The sequence below is a fragment of the Haliaeetus albicilla genome, chromosome 3, assembly GCF_947461875.1.
Source record: "Haliaeetus albicilla chromosome 3, bHalAlb1.1, whole genome shotgun sequence".
In the NCBI taxonomy this organism is placed as follows: domain Eukaryota; kingdom Metazoa; phylum Chordata; class Aves; order Accipitriformes; family Accipitridae; genus Haliaeetus; species Haliaeetus albicilla.
This window is the reverse complement of record NC_091485.1, coordinates 10,936,677-10,948,759: the sequence shown is the minus strand read 5'-3', so window position 1 is coordinate 10,948,759 and position 12,083 is coordinate 10,936,677. Positions and strand designations below refer to the sequence as shown.

Genomic DNA, 12,083 nt, shown 5'->3' with positions numbered 1-12,083 from the left:
GCTGCACACATCTTAAGCAGCTCCTGATATACAGAGTGGACCCTAGAGCCTTCTGGACACAGGGATAAAGGGAAAAAGAAACTATAATTTTCAAGAAGCTAGCCCAGGCATGAGGAAAAAAAAAAAAGAAAAAAGGCAATTTATGATTCTGTGTTGGGTATTTGCAGCTTTAGCTTGTGCGAGGTGTGAGCAGACATCATACCCACCAGGGCATGCTAAATACTTGCCACTTACTTATGCTGCTATGAATGATCTTACACCACATTAAAAAAAAAAGCTGGGAAGAGGGAGAAAGTATTTCTTTTGGAAGAGATTTGTTGTCTCTGGAAAGGAACATCACTTTATCAGGTTGCTTAGGAGACATTTCTTAAGAGGCTATTCTGTTTCCTTGTGACCTTGACATCCTCTCTTCGGAGAACACTGATACAGATCAGGGATTTGATGAACGAGTGATGAACCCCTGGAAAGAAAACAGGTAGTGAACGCGTTGGCATTGCACAAGCCTCGTGAGTCTGCTAAATCAAATCTTAAAGAGCACTAAAACCACTGGGGAAAGTCACGAAAGAAAAACATTCGAGTTCTCAAGACTCTTCACGGGGGAATTAAAGTAGCAACCCTGTGCTGAGGAAGCCCCTTTGCAGGCACAGTTCTTGTTAGTTTTCATGCCTATGTATATATGTGTTTGTATTAATAGTCATTAAGTGTGTATTAATATTTATTTACATGCACCCACTTGCATGAGAAGATACAAAGTCACGTGCAGTTCTGAATCCTTGAAAAGATGCTGTAGGTTTGTTGCCTTCCCATGGGCATAGACTGAGCTGTTGGCGGGGAGCAGGTGCTCGGAGGCTGAAGCGAAGCCTTGTATTGCTCTGAGCCTCTCGGGGCCATGAGAAGATGCTCCAGGGGTCCTGCAATGTGTGCTCCTGGAGAAAGGGTGGGCATAGCTGAAAATGGAGGTTTTTAAGAGCATGGTGAGAATATTCTGCCTTCCTGAAGTAACACAAGCTGGAGAAATGAAGATTTGCCCCCTTGGTGCTTCATGATGAGGAGGCTGTGGAGGATGACAGTAGTACTAACAACCTCTCCCAATCCCTCCCAACCTCCCCTCAGCCCCCAAGGTCAAGCTGTTATTAGGCTTCTGGGTCCCGGTGAAGTTTCAGCCCATGACTACCCAGCTCACACGTGTGTTTGACAACATTTTGTCATGAGTGACAGCTTCCATACCTGTGCATGCACGTAGCTGGGTACTTAAGCAGAATATTGTAAATGCCAGAACATGAACTAGAATTAAGACATAGTTTCTGATGAAATTAAGTGTTCATCCTTTTTTGTTTGGTAAGAACAAAATTCTCACCCAACTTTTGCATCTTGGCATATGCTATTACCTTGTTCATAGAAACACTGATAGCTCATAGCTTCCCGGATAGCAGCATGCTACTTCTAGTTTGTAATCCCAACGTCTACTAGCCACATGCAGGGCAAGGTCATTACTGAGGCAAACTTCAGCAAATTAAGTTATATATACTGCTGAAACAGTCACACCTGCAACACTGGCATTCACTTTTTGCATTGCCTTATGTTGGTAATGTCAGACTGAGCGTATAAAAGTCCTTTAGTTTGAGCATTATTATATTTTAGCAAAATGTGTAGGATAAACCCCCTCAGGCCAGCATAACATCTTTGCCTACCACAAGCTAAAATTCTAGAGAGGCAATAACGTAAGTGAACTAATAATTCAACAAGCATTGGTCATGAACTACAGCATTTGAACGTTTGTAGATGGAGGTGGCTGAGGATGAAATCTTAGCCCCAGAGAAGTCAATATAGAAATCCTCCCAGCTGTAATGAATGATGCCAGGGTTTTGCCGTGCTTATCTGCAAAGGTTCTCCTGAGGACTGAGCTATGTACCCCGAGCACACAAGCCTGCAGCTGACTAGCTGAGGGCTCCTCATCTTCTCAGTGCAACGGGGAACAGGTTGACTTCTCCCTGAAGACAGTCTGCGTCCTTGAGTATGCATTGCGGACTACCTTTACGGTACCTTGGGGGGAATTCTGGTGCTTTTGTGGCTGCTGCCTGTCCCCGCGGCGAGGACAATGCTAGAGGCTCAGTGTGGTCACTTGTTTGGCTGTGAAAGTCTGTCTGTCTGTCTGTGATCAGTGCCAAGGCCGGTGTACTTATGTAGGGAGATAGAAGTCAGAGCACAGAAAATCCAGGTGATTGAGCCCCTTAACACCTTACTGGCCAAGCTAGCTTATCTGTGTTAATGAAGTCTCTTATGACCACCAAAGAAATGGTGTAATAAAGGAAAGACAAATATTTACTGTATTGGCAAAAGCCTAAGCAGAGTTCGTTATGTTCGTTAACACACGGAGCACACTTCCCAAAGCTCTAGAAATACGACAGGAGTGGAGTATAGCCTAAAAGACTGGTTGCCTAAAGGAGCAGTCTTTGTGCATCCCTTCTCCTGGTAGTGGTCCATGCTGGCCTCCCTCCCAAGTAGCTCCGTAAGGATGCCGTGGCCCCCAAGAGACTGCATCTCTAGCGATGCACTGGCACTGCAACCATCACATCTCCTAACCCCAGCCACCCTCTATGGGAGCCCCCCCATCCTTGAAGAGCTTCCTCCTGGCTTTGGGGGGGTGCGATTCCTCTTGTTGCTTTGCTGTGTGTGATAAAGAGAGGACCCACACAGCTGATGAACGCGATGGAGGGAAATCTGCCTCCCGCCTCCCTTCTAGACTTAATCCTGGCAGTGCTGTCATCTCCAGGTTTGCGCCACCTTCGCTCCTGCATAAGCCAGGGGAAGCAGAAAATCCCATTAAAGCTGAAACTTCATTTCTGAAGATCAAAACCAACAGAACTCAGGAGCCTGCAGGCTTTTGAAAACTCCAGCAGATAACGCCTTGGTCTTTTAGGAACCAAAACACTCTTAGAAATCCTGCACTAAATGACTCATCTAGATTCCACAGGCGATCTGGTCGGGCAGAGCACTGAGTTTTTGTCCTGAGGGTAACTTGCTGGCCATAGGGCCCTCCTGTCGCTCTGCAAAAGCCTTTATGCCCCTGTCCTTCCCTAAGGAACGAAACTATAGGCAGTCCTGCAGCTCGAGCACGTGCCTGTCTTTATACACCCTTAATAACTTTTGTACTCACTGGCCAATTTTAGTTACAGCTGTCAGGTATAGGTGCCCCCAAGGTACATATCTGTGAGAGGAGGAGGTCAGGCAAGAGCCGACTCTTTCCATGTCCCATCTGAGGGATAAAACACTTTATTACACACAGAGAACCAGAACCAGAGAAGGTTTAAAAGCAGGTTTTAGTGAGTCCAGTGATGGCAGAACTATTTATTTTAGTTGTTTACTTCCTTCCTTATCTCTGTCACGGAAAATAATTCAGATTTATAATCTTATATTGCTCTTCAAAGCACGCATGTGTTTGTCATATCACGGTGTTTCAGTGGCCTTCTTTACAACACCAGACTGGGAAAGCAGAGGTATTTCCTTTGCTGAATCCAAAGCCAATGGCAGTTTTGATTTTGCTCTTAAAAACCCAAGATGTAACAACTTTTATTTTGCAAACCCAGCTTTTACTTATGCTCTGTCTGCCTCAGAGTGCATGGACTACATTCAAACAAATAGAACTAAGGCTTCCCCGGTGCACTGCCATTAAAATGTCAGTGAATTAATTTGTGCAAACACTTTAAAATACGGGGTAGCTTGACAGTAAAATAAATGCATCATTTTATAAAGTATACTGCTAGATGCAACAAAGCTTTTAGTAAAACGGAGTGCTATTTAAACATGCCAGACCTTATCCTTAACCACATGGAGATGTTTCATATCAGCCTGGCAGCATAAATATACCTTTCAAGAGTGTAAACTGAAAATCCATCAAGTTTAACATATCAAGATGGTCTGTAAAGGCAAAAGTTTAAATTAGAAACAATCTCATAACGTCTCCCATGATGTACACTTTGTCACATGGGGTGGGTACCCTCTGTCATTCTTTGTGTGCTTACATACACAATTAGCAGATCAGATCAAACACTCGCGTGCTTGAAATTCGAAAGTTTAATTAATAAACATTTCCCCAGGCTTTTCCGGAGTAATGCAGCCCAATATTGCCATGTAGTGGGCATGCATGAGCTCCTTGTCCAGCTAATAGGATTAGGTCTATCTTATTAGCTGTGGTACCTGAACTAATTCAGTGAACGCTAGTCCATCTTCCCTATATGTTTTCCATCTTTCATATGGAAGTCACTGGACAAGAATTAGCTCAGCCTAGCTCTTCCAACCAGACTTTTATTTTCTCTCTGTTGATTGGTATGGATAATCAAAATACTGCATATGTTTGAAAAATTCATTCAGGATACTTGTTGCAGAAAAAGGCCAAACAACTTGAAAACACAAAGTGCTTAAGATAGCTCAGCAGCTTTATTCATCTCTCCCGCTCTAGAGCAAAAGAGATTCAGAAGCCTTTCTTCTGTCATTTAGTGGCTCTGCACAGAGTGCGTGCTCGGCAGAGGCCGGTGAGACAGAAAAGTGGCTTTCCTTGTGCCACTGAATACCTGCATGGCTATCAGGGTGTCATTTTTCCAAAGATCTCAATATGGGCCTTCAATCATTTATAGGAGTTTTATAGTGTCTTTCAATGGGAGGAAAAGTGAGCCCATACTGAGTGCTTTTCAAAAATCCCATCCAAACCTCAGTAGTGTAAAGCACTTAGAATAATGAATAGAATAAAATCCTGTCACAGAATCTTAACCTAAACCCAGTCCAATAAAGGCTTACCAGAGACTCCCTGTCCTCAGCATAGCTGCCTGCCTTTGAGCAAGGGGCAGGGAGGAGGCAGCACTGACAAAATAGGCAAGGTCCCCCTGAGAAACGGCAGCTCTCCAGATACTATCTCTCCTGATGCAAGTCTCAGGCTCTGTCCTGATTTCACTGCTGGGAAGTGCTTGGGACCTGCTGCTGGCTCCCACGTGTTCGGGCTGTGTCATAGCGGATGGTCCTCTCCCTCCAAGCCTCCTGAGATAGGGACTGGTATGGGCCTTCTCTAGCACGTGTGCAATTACACCAAAGATTTGTAGTGACTTGATTACTTATAACCACTAAATAAGCAAATGAGATTTATCAAGGTAAGATTAATGCATATCCATTACTGAGTATCTGGCAAAGAACGGCAACCTGTCTCAGTAGAATATTTATCTTCCCCCCCAGCTTTGATGTGGAATACATTTTTTTCTAGAACTTTGAGCCATGAGTTATTCAGGTTTGCAACTCATTAAACTTCTCCCCCTCTTTCCCTGTAACAGACTAATTTTTGTGCCTTGCAGAGAAACACAGTACCAAATACAATAAATAAATAAATAAATAATTTCTGGTGGTGACTCATCAGAAAGATCATATTAAGGAAAAGGTACTATTAAGGAAAGGAGAAGTTTTATATTCATTTGCACAGATTAACCTCTTGACATTGGCAGCCTGAACCTTCTTCCTAGTCTTAGCACTTTCCGATGGCAGGCTTTGAGCCAAGCAAAGCCCACTGGCTTTAGCAGCGTAAAACCCTGACCTGAGTGTCTATCAGAAGGTGACATTTTCACCTCAGCCACTCGGTAGGCACAGCAACAGTCAAAGATAAGGATGGAGCCGAGCTGGAAGTGTTCGGAAGTTCCCCCCTTTTTTCAGCATTTTTTTTCAGGGGCCGTGGCAAGGCCAGTATTTGGTTTCTTAAGGTGTTTGCTGGAGACCTGCCTTTATCCCCATGTAAGGAGGGAAGGGAGCGGTGCTGGTATTTGATTGCTTGGGTTTTCGCTGTCAGAAAGCAGGAGGGTTTTGCTGTGCTCTTGGGCCACCCTTGCACCTGGTGTTAGCAGAGGATGCTGTGCTGGCCGAGGCTCAGGCAAAGCACCCTGAGCCAGCAGAGGTGAGGGCACAGGGCAGAGCAAAATGTATGTTGGCTTTTTTGTATGTGTGCTTTCCTCATGGCCTATCTATCTTATCTCTGTCTTCTTGATTTTTAGATGAAAATCTTTGACAAAAACAAAGATGGACGGCTGGACCTGAATGACCTGGCAAGGTAGGCTTTAATAATATTGATGGGGTTTTTTAGGTCACAATGGCAGATCCAGGCAAGGTGATGATCTCCCTGTGGGCATTTGAATCCTACCTCCTTTCAAATTAAATCGGGTGCTCTGATGTAGGTATCCCAGGTCACTAACGCATGGTCCCCATCACAATAGCCTGAGAACCTAGAGCTGGTGACACTGGGCAATGCCAGGACCTGTTTGTGCATCACCAACACCCTCTGGCATTACCCGTGCTACCTCTGCGATGCTCCTCAGGACGCGATGAAGCAGCCAGTGACACCATTTCCCCAAAAGAAGGATGACAATCCCCTTCAGCAGGGTCACAGATGTGCATTTATTTCACATCATTATGCGCAGCAGGGACTGCAAAGAATTTTTCTGCTTGTTTGAGGAATAAAAGTGGCCCCACAAAGGAGTTTGCCAATGGCAGTAAGAAAGTATTTGGAAAGACAAGGTGAAGACGCTTGTGAATGAAGCTGGGGACTCAGTCACGGGCCTCTGTCTCTTTTCTGTCCTTGATACCTCAGAGGCTTTTATGGGATTTTCACTGCATACAGATAGAGAGTATGCCTCTGTCTGTAAATGTACATGCAGTGACTGGATGGGACTTTAAACATGCAGGTACAGTCTTAAAACACTGGTTTGGGGGGATGAGAGGAGACAGGTGCTGGTTTGCCGCTGTTACTTTCTGCTTGGGATCACAACGAATGCCAGCACAAATAACTGCAGTGCATGTGGCACTTCCCTTTGACCACTGACTATATGAAGAGAGAGAGAGCTAGAGGCAGAATGGAGAATAAAGGGGCTTGCCCTTGCATTTTCCTCTTAAATATGGTTCCCTACAGGCCCATTACCCAGGGCGGCTGAGGCTCCCCTCTGGTCTGAGCGCATTTCTTATACCCGAAACCCTTCAGCATATGGACACAGCTCAGCATGCCCTGTGCCACAGGCTCTAAAACCCTTGGGGTCAGCAGAGCAGCTGGAGAGAAAAAAGATTTTATCGGTGCTATGAGGGGCTTTGGGAGGGAGGAGGGGAAAGGAGAGGAATTTGGCTGGTCTCAGTGCTCAGGCCAGTATTACTTTGTCCTTTACTTTTACAACCACCAATTCTCCCTCCAACAGAGAGTGATAAATTACTCTTTCCTTTAGTGCAGCACAACAATCCAGTTACGAGCAATGATTGTCTGGTAGCTCTTGCTTTGGAGGCTGACCACCTCCATTGGGCTGGAGCACCAGAAATGCTCTGGGAGAAGCCATGGTGCTAAGAAACACATTTGCAGCGAGCCAAAGGGTGCTGCCATTCCCAGTCAGACAGGGAGGGAAGCGTGCGTTCCTGTAACAGCCCTCCATAAAAAACCCCGCAGGCGATTTTCTTTTTTAAAGGCCTATAATCTAAATTCCCTTTGCTTTACGAACCAAAAGAGTTCAGAATGGTTTGTGTGCAGATGATAAAGCGGAAAGATTGTAATTTAAATCTCTCCATTCAGGATTCTGGCACTCCAGGAAAATTTCCTTCTTCAATTTAAAATGGATGTAAGTAGCTCAGTTTTATGATGCATTGTTCCCATCTCTCTCAGCTAAGATAACCTGGGCCCAGACTTGAATCTTTTTTTTTTTCATTTGCTTGTCCTCTCCACATGCAGGCTTGCAGCACAGAAGAAAGGAGGAGAGATTTTGAGAAGATCTTTGCACACTACGATGTTGTGAGTCCCACAGGCTGTTCCCTTGGGGTCTTTAAATGACACAGATTTAGCACACACTGCTCAGACTTCTTCCTCCCGTGGGGTGCTGTGGGGTCACTCAGGAGCCGCAGCTGTGCCCGAGCCCATGGACCAGAGGGGCCCAGGCACCAGACTGGGGATAAGGTGGGGACAGAGGGGAGCGATGGTCAGAGACCTCCTGGCAAAGGACCCGTTTTGACTTTCTCCATTGCCATGGCCAACACTGCTCCATTAGCAGTATCTCTCTGCAGGAGACGCGAGGGCTGTAGAGGGGGTGGTGGCTTTAGCTCTAGCAGTCTCGGGCAGTTTGGGACCTGCATCACCACCACTTTGAGAAATAAAACCGCTTCCAGTACTGAACCGAGGGGTTTTTAGGGAGTCTGGCCCAGGACAGACATGACCACCTAGCTGCCTGTTAGAAAGCAGCAATTCGGTGCCGCTTCTGACAGTAGCGTAACTCCCTCAGGTTGGTGGTGATCAGCAAGCCTCACAAAATGGTGGGAGATGTTGCTCCCGTTTGAGGGGAAGAGATGGTTGGGGAAAAAGGAAGGGATCTTAGTGCTATAGAGCTCAGTGACCAGGTGGACCTACTGAGCGGTAAACGTTGTGGTTTTGACTTACTGGAGTGTTTTGATGTTTATTCCATCTTTTAGAGTAAAACAGGAGCACTTGAAGGCCCAGAAGTGGATGGGTTTGTCAAAGACATGATGGAACTGGTCAAGGTAGCTTTATGGCTCTTTCTATTTACTAATACCTTATATTTCCAAGACGAAGGTGGTTGTTTTGGTAAAGTTATGTAAATAGAGAGGCTAGTGAGAACACAGAGTCAAATTTCACTTGGATCAGCAGCAGAAATGAATGTCATGGTCTCAGCATAAACACTATAGAGCATTTCACCATATCACAGAAATTCTGCCTGACAAATTAATACACCTTCACTCAGCAACTGTGTTTAGAAAGGTCCATTCTAGCTCACACTATGAATTAGGCAGATGTTACAGCATCACAGACTGTGTCAACATGGATCAGCCATCAGAAGTCCTTTCTTCTGTTTTCACTGCGGATATGGTCCTCACCAGCATGACCTCATGGTTTATTAGGTCGTCACAGAATCACAGAATCATAGAATTGTTTAGGTTGGAAAAAACCTTTAAGATTATTGAGTCCAACCATCAACCGTGCCCACTAAACCATGTCCTGAAACGCCTTGTCTACGTGGTTTTTGAACACCTCCAGGGATGGTGACTCAACCACTTCCCTGGGCAGCCTGTTCCAATGCCTGACAACCCTTTCAGTAAAGAAAGGGCTACACTTGAAAATGACTTGAGCTCTACCTCTAATCAAGAGCACCATGCCCTGTGTGTCACCAGTTTCTTAGAGACAGCAGAATCAGTCTGCATTGGATTACCTTGAGTTGCCAGGTACAGTCCGAGATAGAGCTTTTGATGCAAATATAGTCTGGTCTTTGGCTCCCCCTGAGCCTGAGCTGGTGCATTTCTACACGATGTGACCCGATGCAGGGATGCCTGCGTTCCCATGTCCATTTAGCCGAGAGCAGAGACTGCAGCTGTGTACTGATGGCTGCGTGTGTATGTATATTATAGCCATGTGGTGTGTAAGGAAGGGTGTGAGGACAGGCAGGAGGTTGGATTTGTGCTCTATGCATGTGTGTTCAAAGGAGCAAAGGTTGTACTTTCCTTCATCGGCATCGTCCTTGGGCACTGCAAGCTGTGCATGGGAATTTGATCTCCTCCTGAGCAAGTGGGAAGCAGAGGAAGTGGTACAGCATTAGGAGCATACAGAGACAGTATAGCCTGTAAAGTATGTCTTCAGCATTTGTTTGATCCACTAAAGGTATTTTTAAGTTGCTGGCTAGCCTGTGAAATAGTAGCCTGTAAAGTATGTCTTCAGCATTTGTTTGATCCACTAAAGGTATTTTTAAGTTGCTGGCTAGCCTGTGAAATAGTAGCCTGCTGACAGAAATGCCGCATCACTCCTCACGTAGCAGGTTTGAGAGAGGAAACCAGAGGAAAGCACAGGTCCAGTAGTGCAGGGATCTGTATTGAACAACTTTCTGCAGACTTTTGTTTGATACGGATCAGGTACTGATGGCCTTGACTAAGCACAAAAATCACGTTGCATTTCCTTTCAGTTACTCACAGTCCCATACCTCTTCTGTTTTTGCAGCCCATTCTCTGTTCACTTCCCCACCTTGTATGAGCTGATGTGGGGTCAGGCTGTTTGGTCACTCCTCCATGGGTGGATTTCCCAGCCGCTGCACAGCCTGCTGCTTTACAGGGCTGGGGAAATCCAGAGCTGTTTTCTCTCTGAGCCACGTTTTTCTCTTTTGCCTGCAGCCCAGCATTAGTGGGGTGGACCTGGACAAGTTCCGCCAGATCCTGCTCAACCACTGTGACGTGAACAAGGATGGGAAAATTCAGAAATCCGAACTGGCTTTGTGTCTCGGGCTTAAAATGAACCCGTAGCCAGGAGGGTGCTCGTGGTTGTGTTTCCCTTGTGAGATTTGCTTGCTGCTCCTCGTAGAAGTGTGTCCATGCTGCCATGCGAGCGGGCTGGAGAGTGGCTGCACAAAGACATGGCAGACTGGGATTCGTACGGAGGGCCTCCCCGTTCCACCAGTCCCTTTGTGGTGTTCGCTTGCTGCCGCCGCTTGTGGGTCCCCCTAGCAATGTCTCTGCCCACGAGCACACCAGCTGCTCAGAAAAAGGGTTGCTTTTCTTCTCCTGCTCCCCACAAAATGCTGCCCTGCCCACCCCCTAGGATAGGGACAAGCATCTCCTTAAAAATGCCGTGTTGGTGCTCCCAGAGCGCAGCTGCTAGGTGTTTCTGATGGTCGCCTTATGTGTGAAGTCAGTCCTTTGGTGAGCATCGCGCTTTGTTTGTGCATCTAAAATAGTGGATGGATGACTGTGTATATGTGCAGAAATAAAAAAATGGCAATTACAGAAATTCATTAAGATTGGAGTTTATGTGTTATGTACGGAAAGCCATCTGCCGCAGACTGGCAGACCATACATTGTAGCCATTTTACGTAAAACACATTAAATGGCAAGAGGTTTTGTGATGCCTATCAGCCTTTCTTCCAACCCAAAATGAAACAGTATACAAGTTTTCCATAAACTGAAAAACTGGAAGGACAGAAGCCTGATTACAGCAAAGCTCTTAGGCACATGCATAGTTTTTTAAATCTGTAAGAGTTAGTAAAGACTTTTAACCTGTATTGAACTTAAAGCTACCCATCACTCCCAGGCCATGAGTCTGATCCTGGAGCCTAATGGCAGCATCATCATTTGTGCCACATATATCCCTATTCCAAAGGCTTTGACTGTTTTTTTGGAAAGTGCCACACCTACACTATCATGCCCAAATGATCCTTTCTTCATTTCTGAAGAGAAAACTGTGGAGGAAGGGTTGTTGGCAAAATTCCCGCACATTTCAGCATTTATGTCTCCAACAGATGAGAGGCCCAGATTTGACACTACAAGTGTCCTTCTGGTTATGTTCTTTGCAGAAGATGGTACAATGAAACACTCCTTTTATACTCAGTTTTATAAAAATTAATCAGAAATTACCTTCTGTCGACACAAATAGAGATGGAGACGTGAGTCAATAAAATGCTTAAGAACATACACAACTTTAGGGATGTGCTTATTTTCTATTTACATTGATGATAAGAACAAGTGCTAAATGCATCACCAACCATCTTTACATCGTACCTGCAATATGATGTGACTTATGGGCCAAAATAATTATGCCTTGAAGTATATTCTTCTGTTTCTCTCTCTTTGTTCGGTCTTTATATCATTCTCATTGTTACTATTATTTTCTTAAACTACAGTTTCTATTAGTTTGGACACGGGAGCAATTTCTGTACCATCCCCTACAATATGTTTCCACTCATAGATGTATGATCTTTATGCTATTTGTATTTTTCAGTTAAAACATGTCCATTCTGTTTTACCCCTGTTTAATCCTACTGATATCAGTAGTACTTCTTCTCATTTATTAAAGTATAAATTCAAGAATATCCTGCCTTGCCTTGCCAAAAATACAGGAACTTTTAACCTAAAATGAAAATAATCTTTTAAAGACTGTATACAACCGCAGCTCTCATTTCAAGAGTTATACAACACTTCATTTTTATTGAAACCTTATGCTTTTCACATCCTCTACAGACAATAGTTTTTATTCAACAGACACTGAGCAGTAATGAATTTGATATGTTGGTGTCACAATGTATTTTGCTTCT

The 12,083-nt window shown here is 44.8% G+C and overlaps 1 protein-coding gene across 1 annotated transcript in view; it reads left to right on the top strand.

Moving 5' to 3' along the window:
* The window catches only part of SCGN (secretagogin, EF-hand calcium binding protein), a 28,791-nt gene extending 17,818 nt beyond the window's left edge, over positions 1-10,973 (top strand). Inside the window, exons 7-11 of the mRNA XM_069778577.1 lie at positions 6,027-6,082; positions 7,580-7,625; positions 7,736-7,795; positions 8,467-8,535; positions 10,171-10,973. Of these exons, the coding sequence (XP_069634678.1) occupies positions 6,027-6,082; positions 7,580-7,625; positions 7,736-7,795; positions 8,467-8,535; positions 10,171-10,299 (360 nt within the window). The 3' untranslated portion in view covers positions 10,300-10,973. The remainder of the gene's footprint in view (positions 1-6,026; positions 6,083-7,579; positions 7,626-7,735; positions 7,796-8,466; positions 8,536-10,170) is intronic.
* The last annotated feature ends 1,110 nt before the right edge of the window (positions 10,974-12,083 follow it).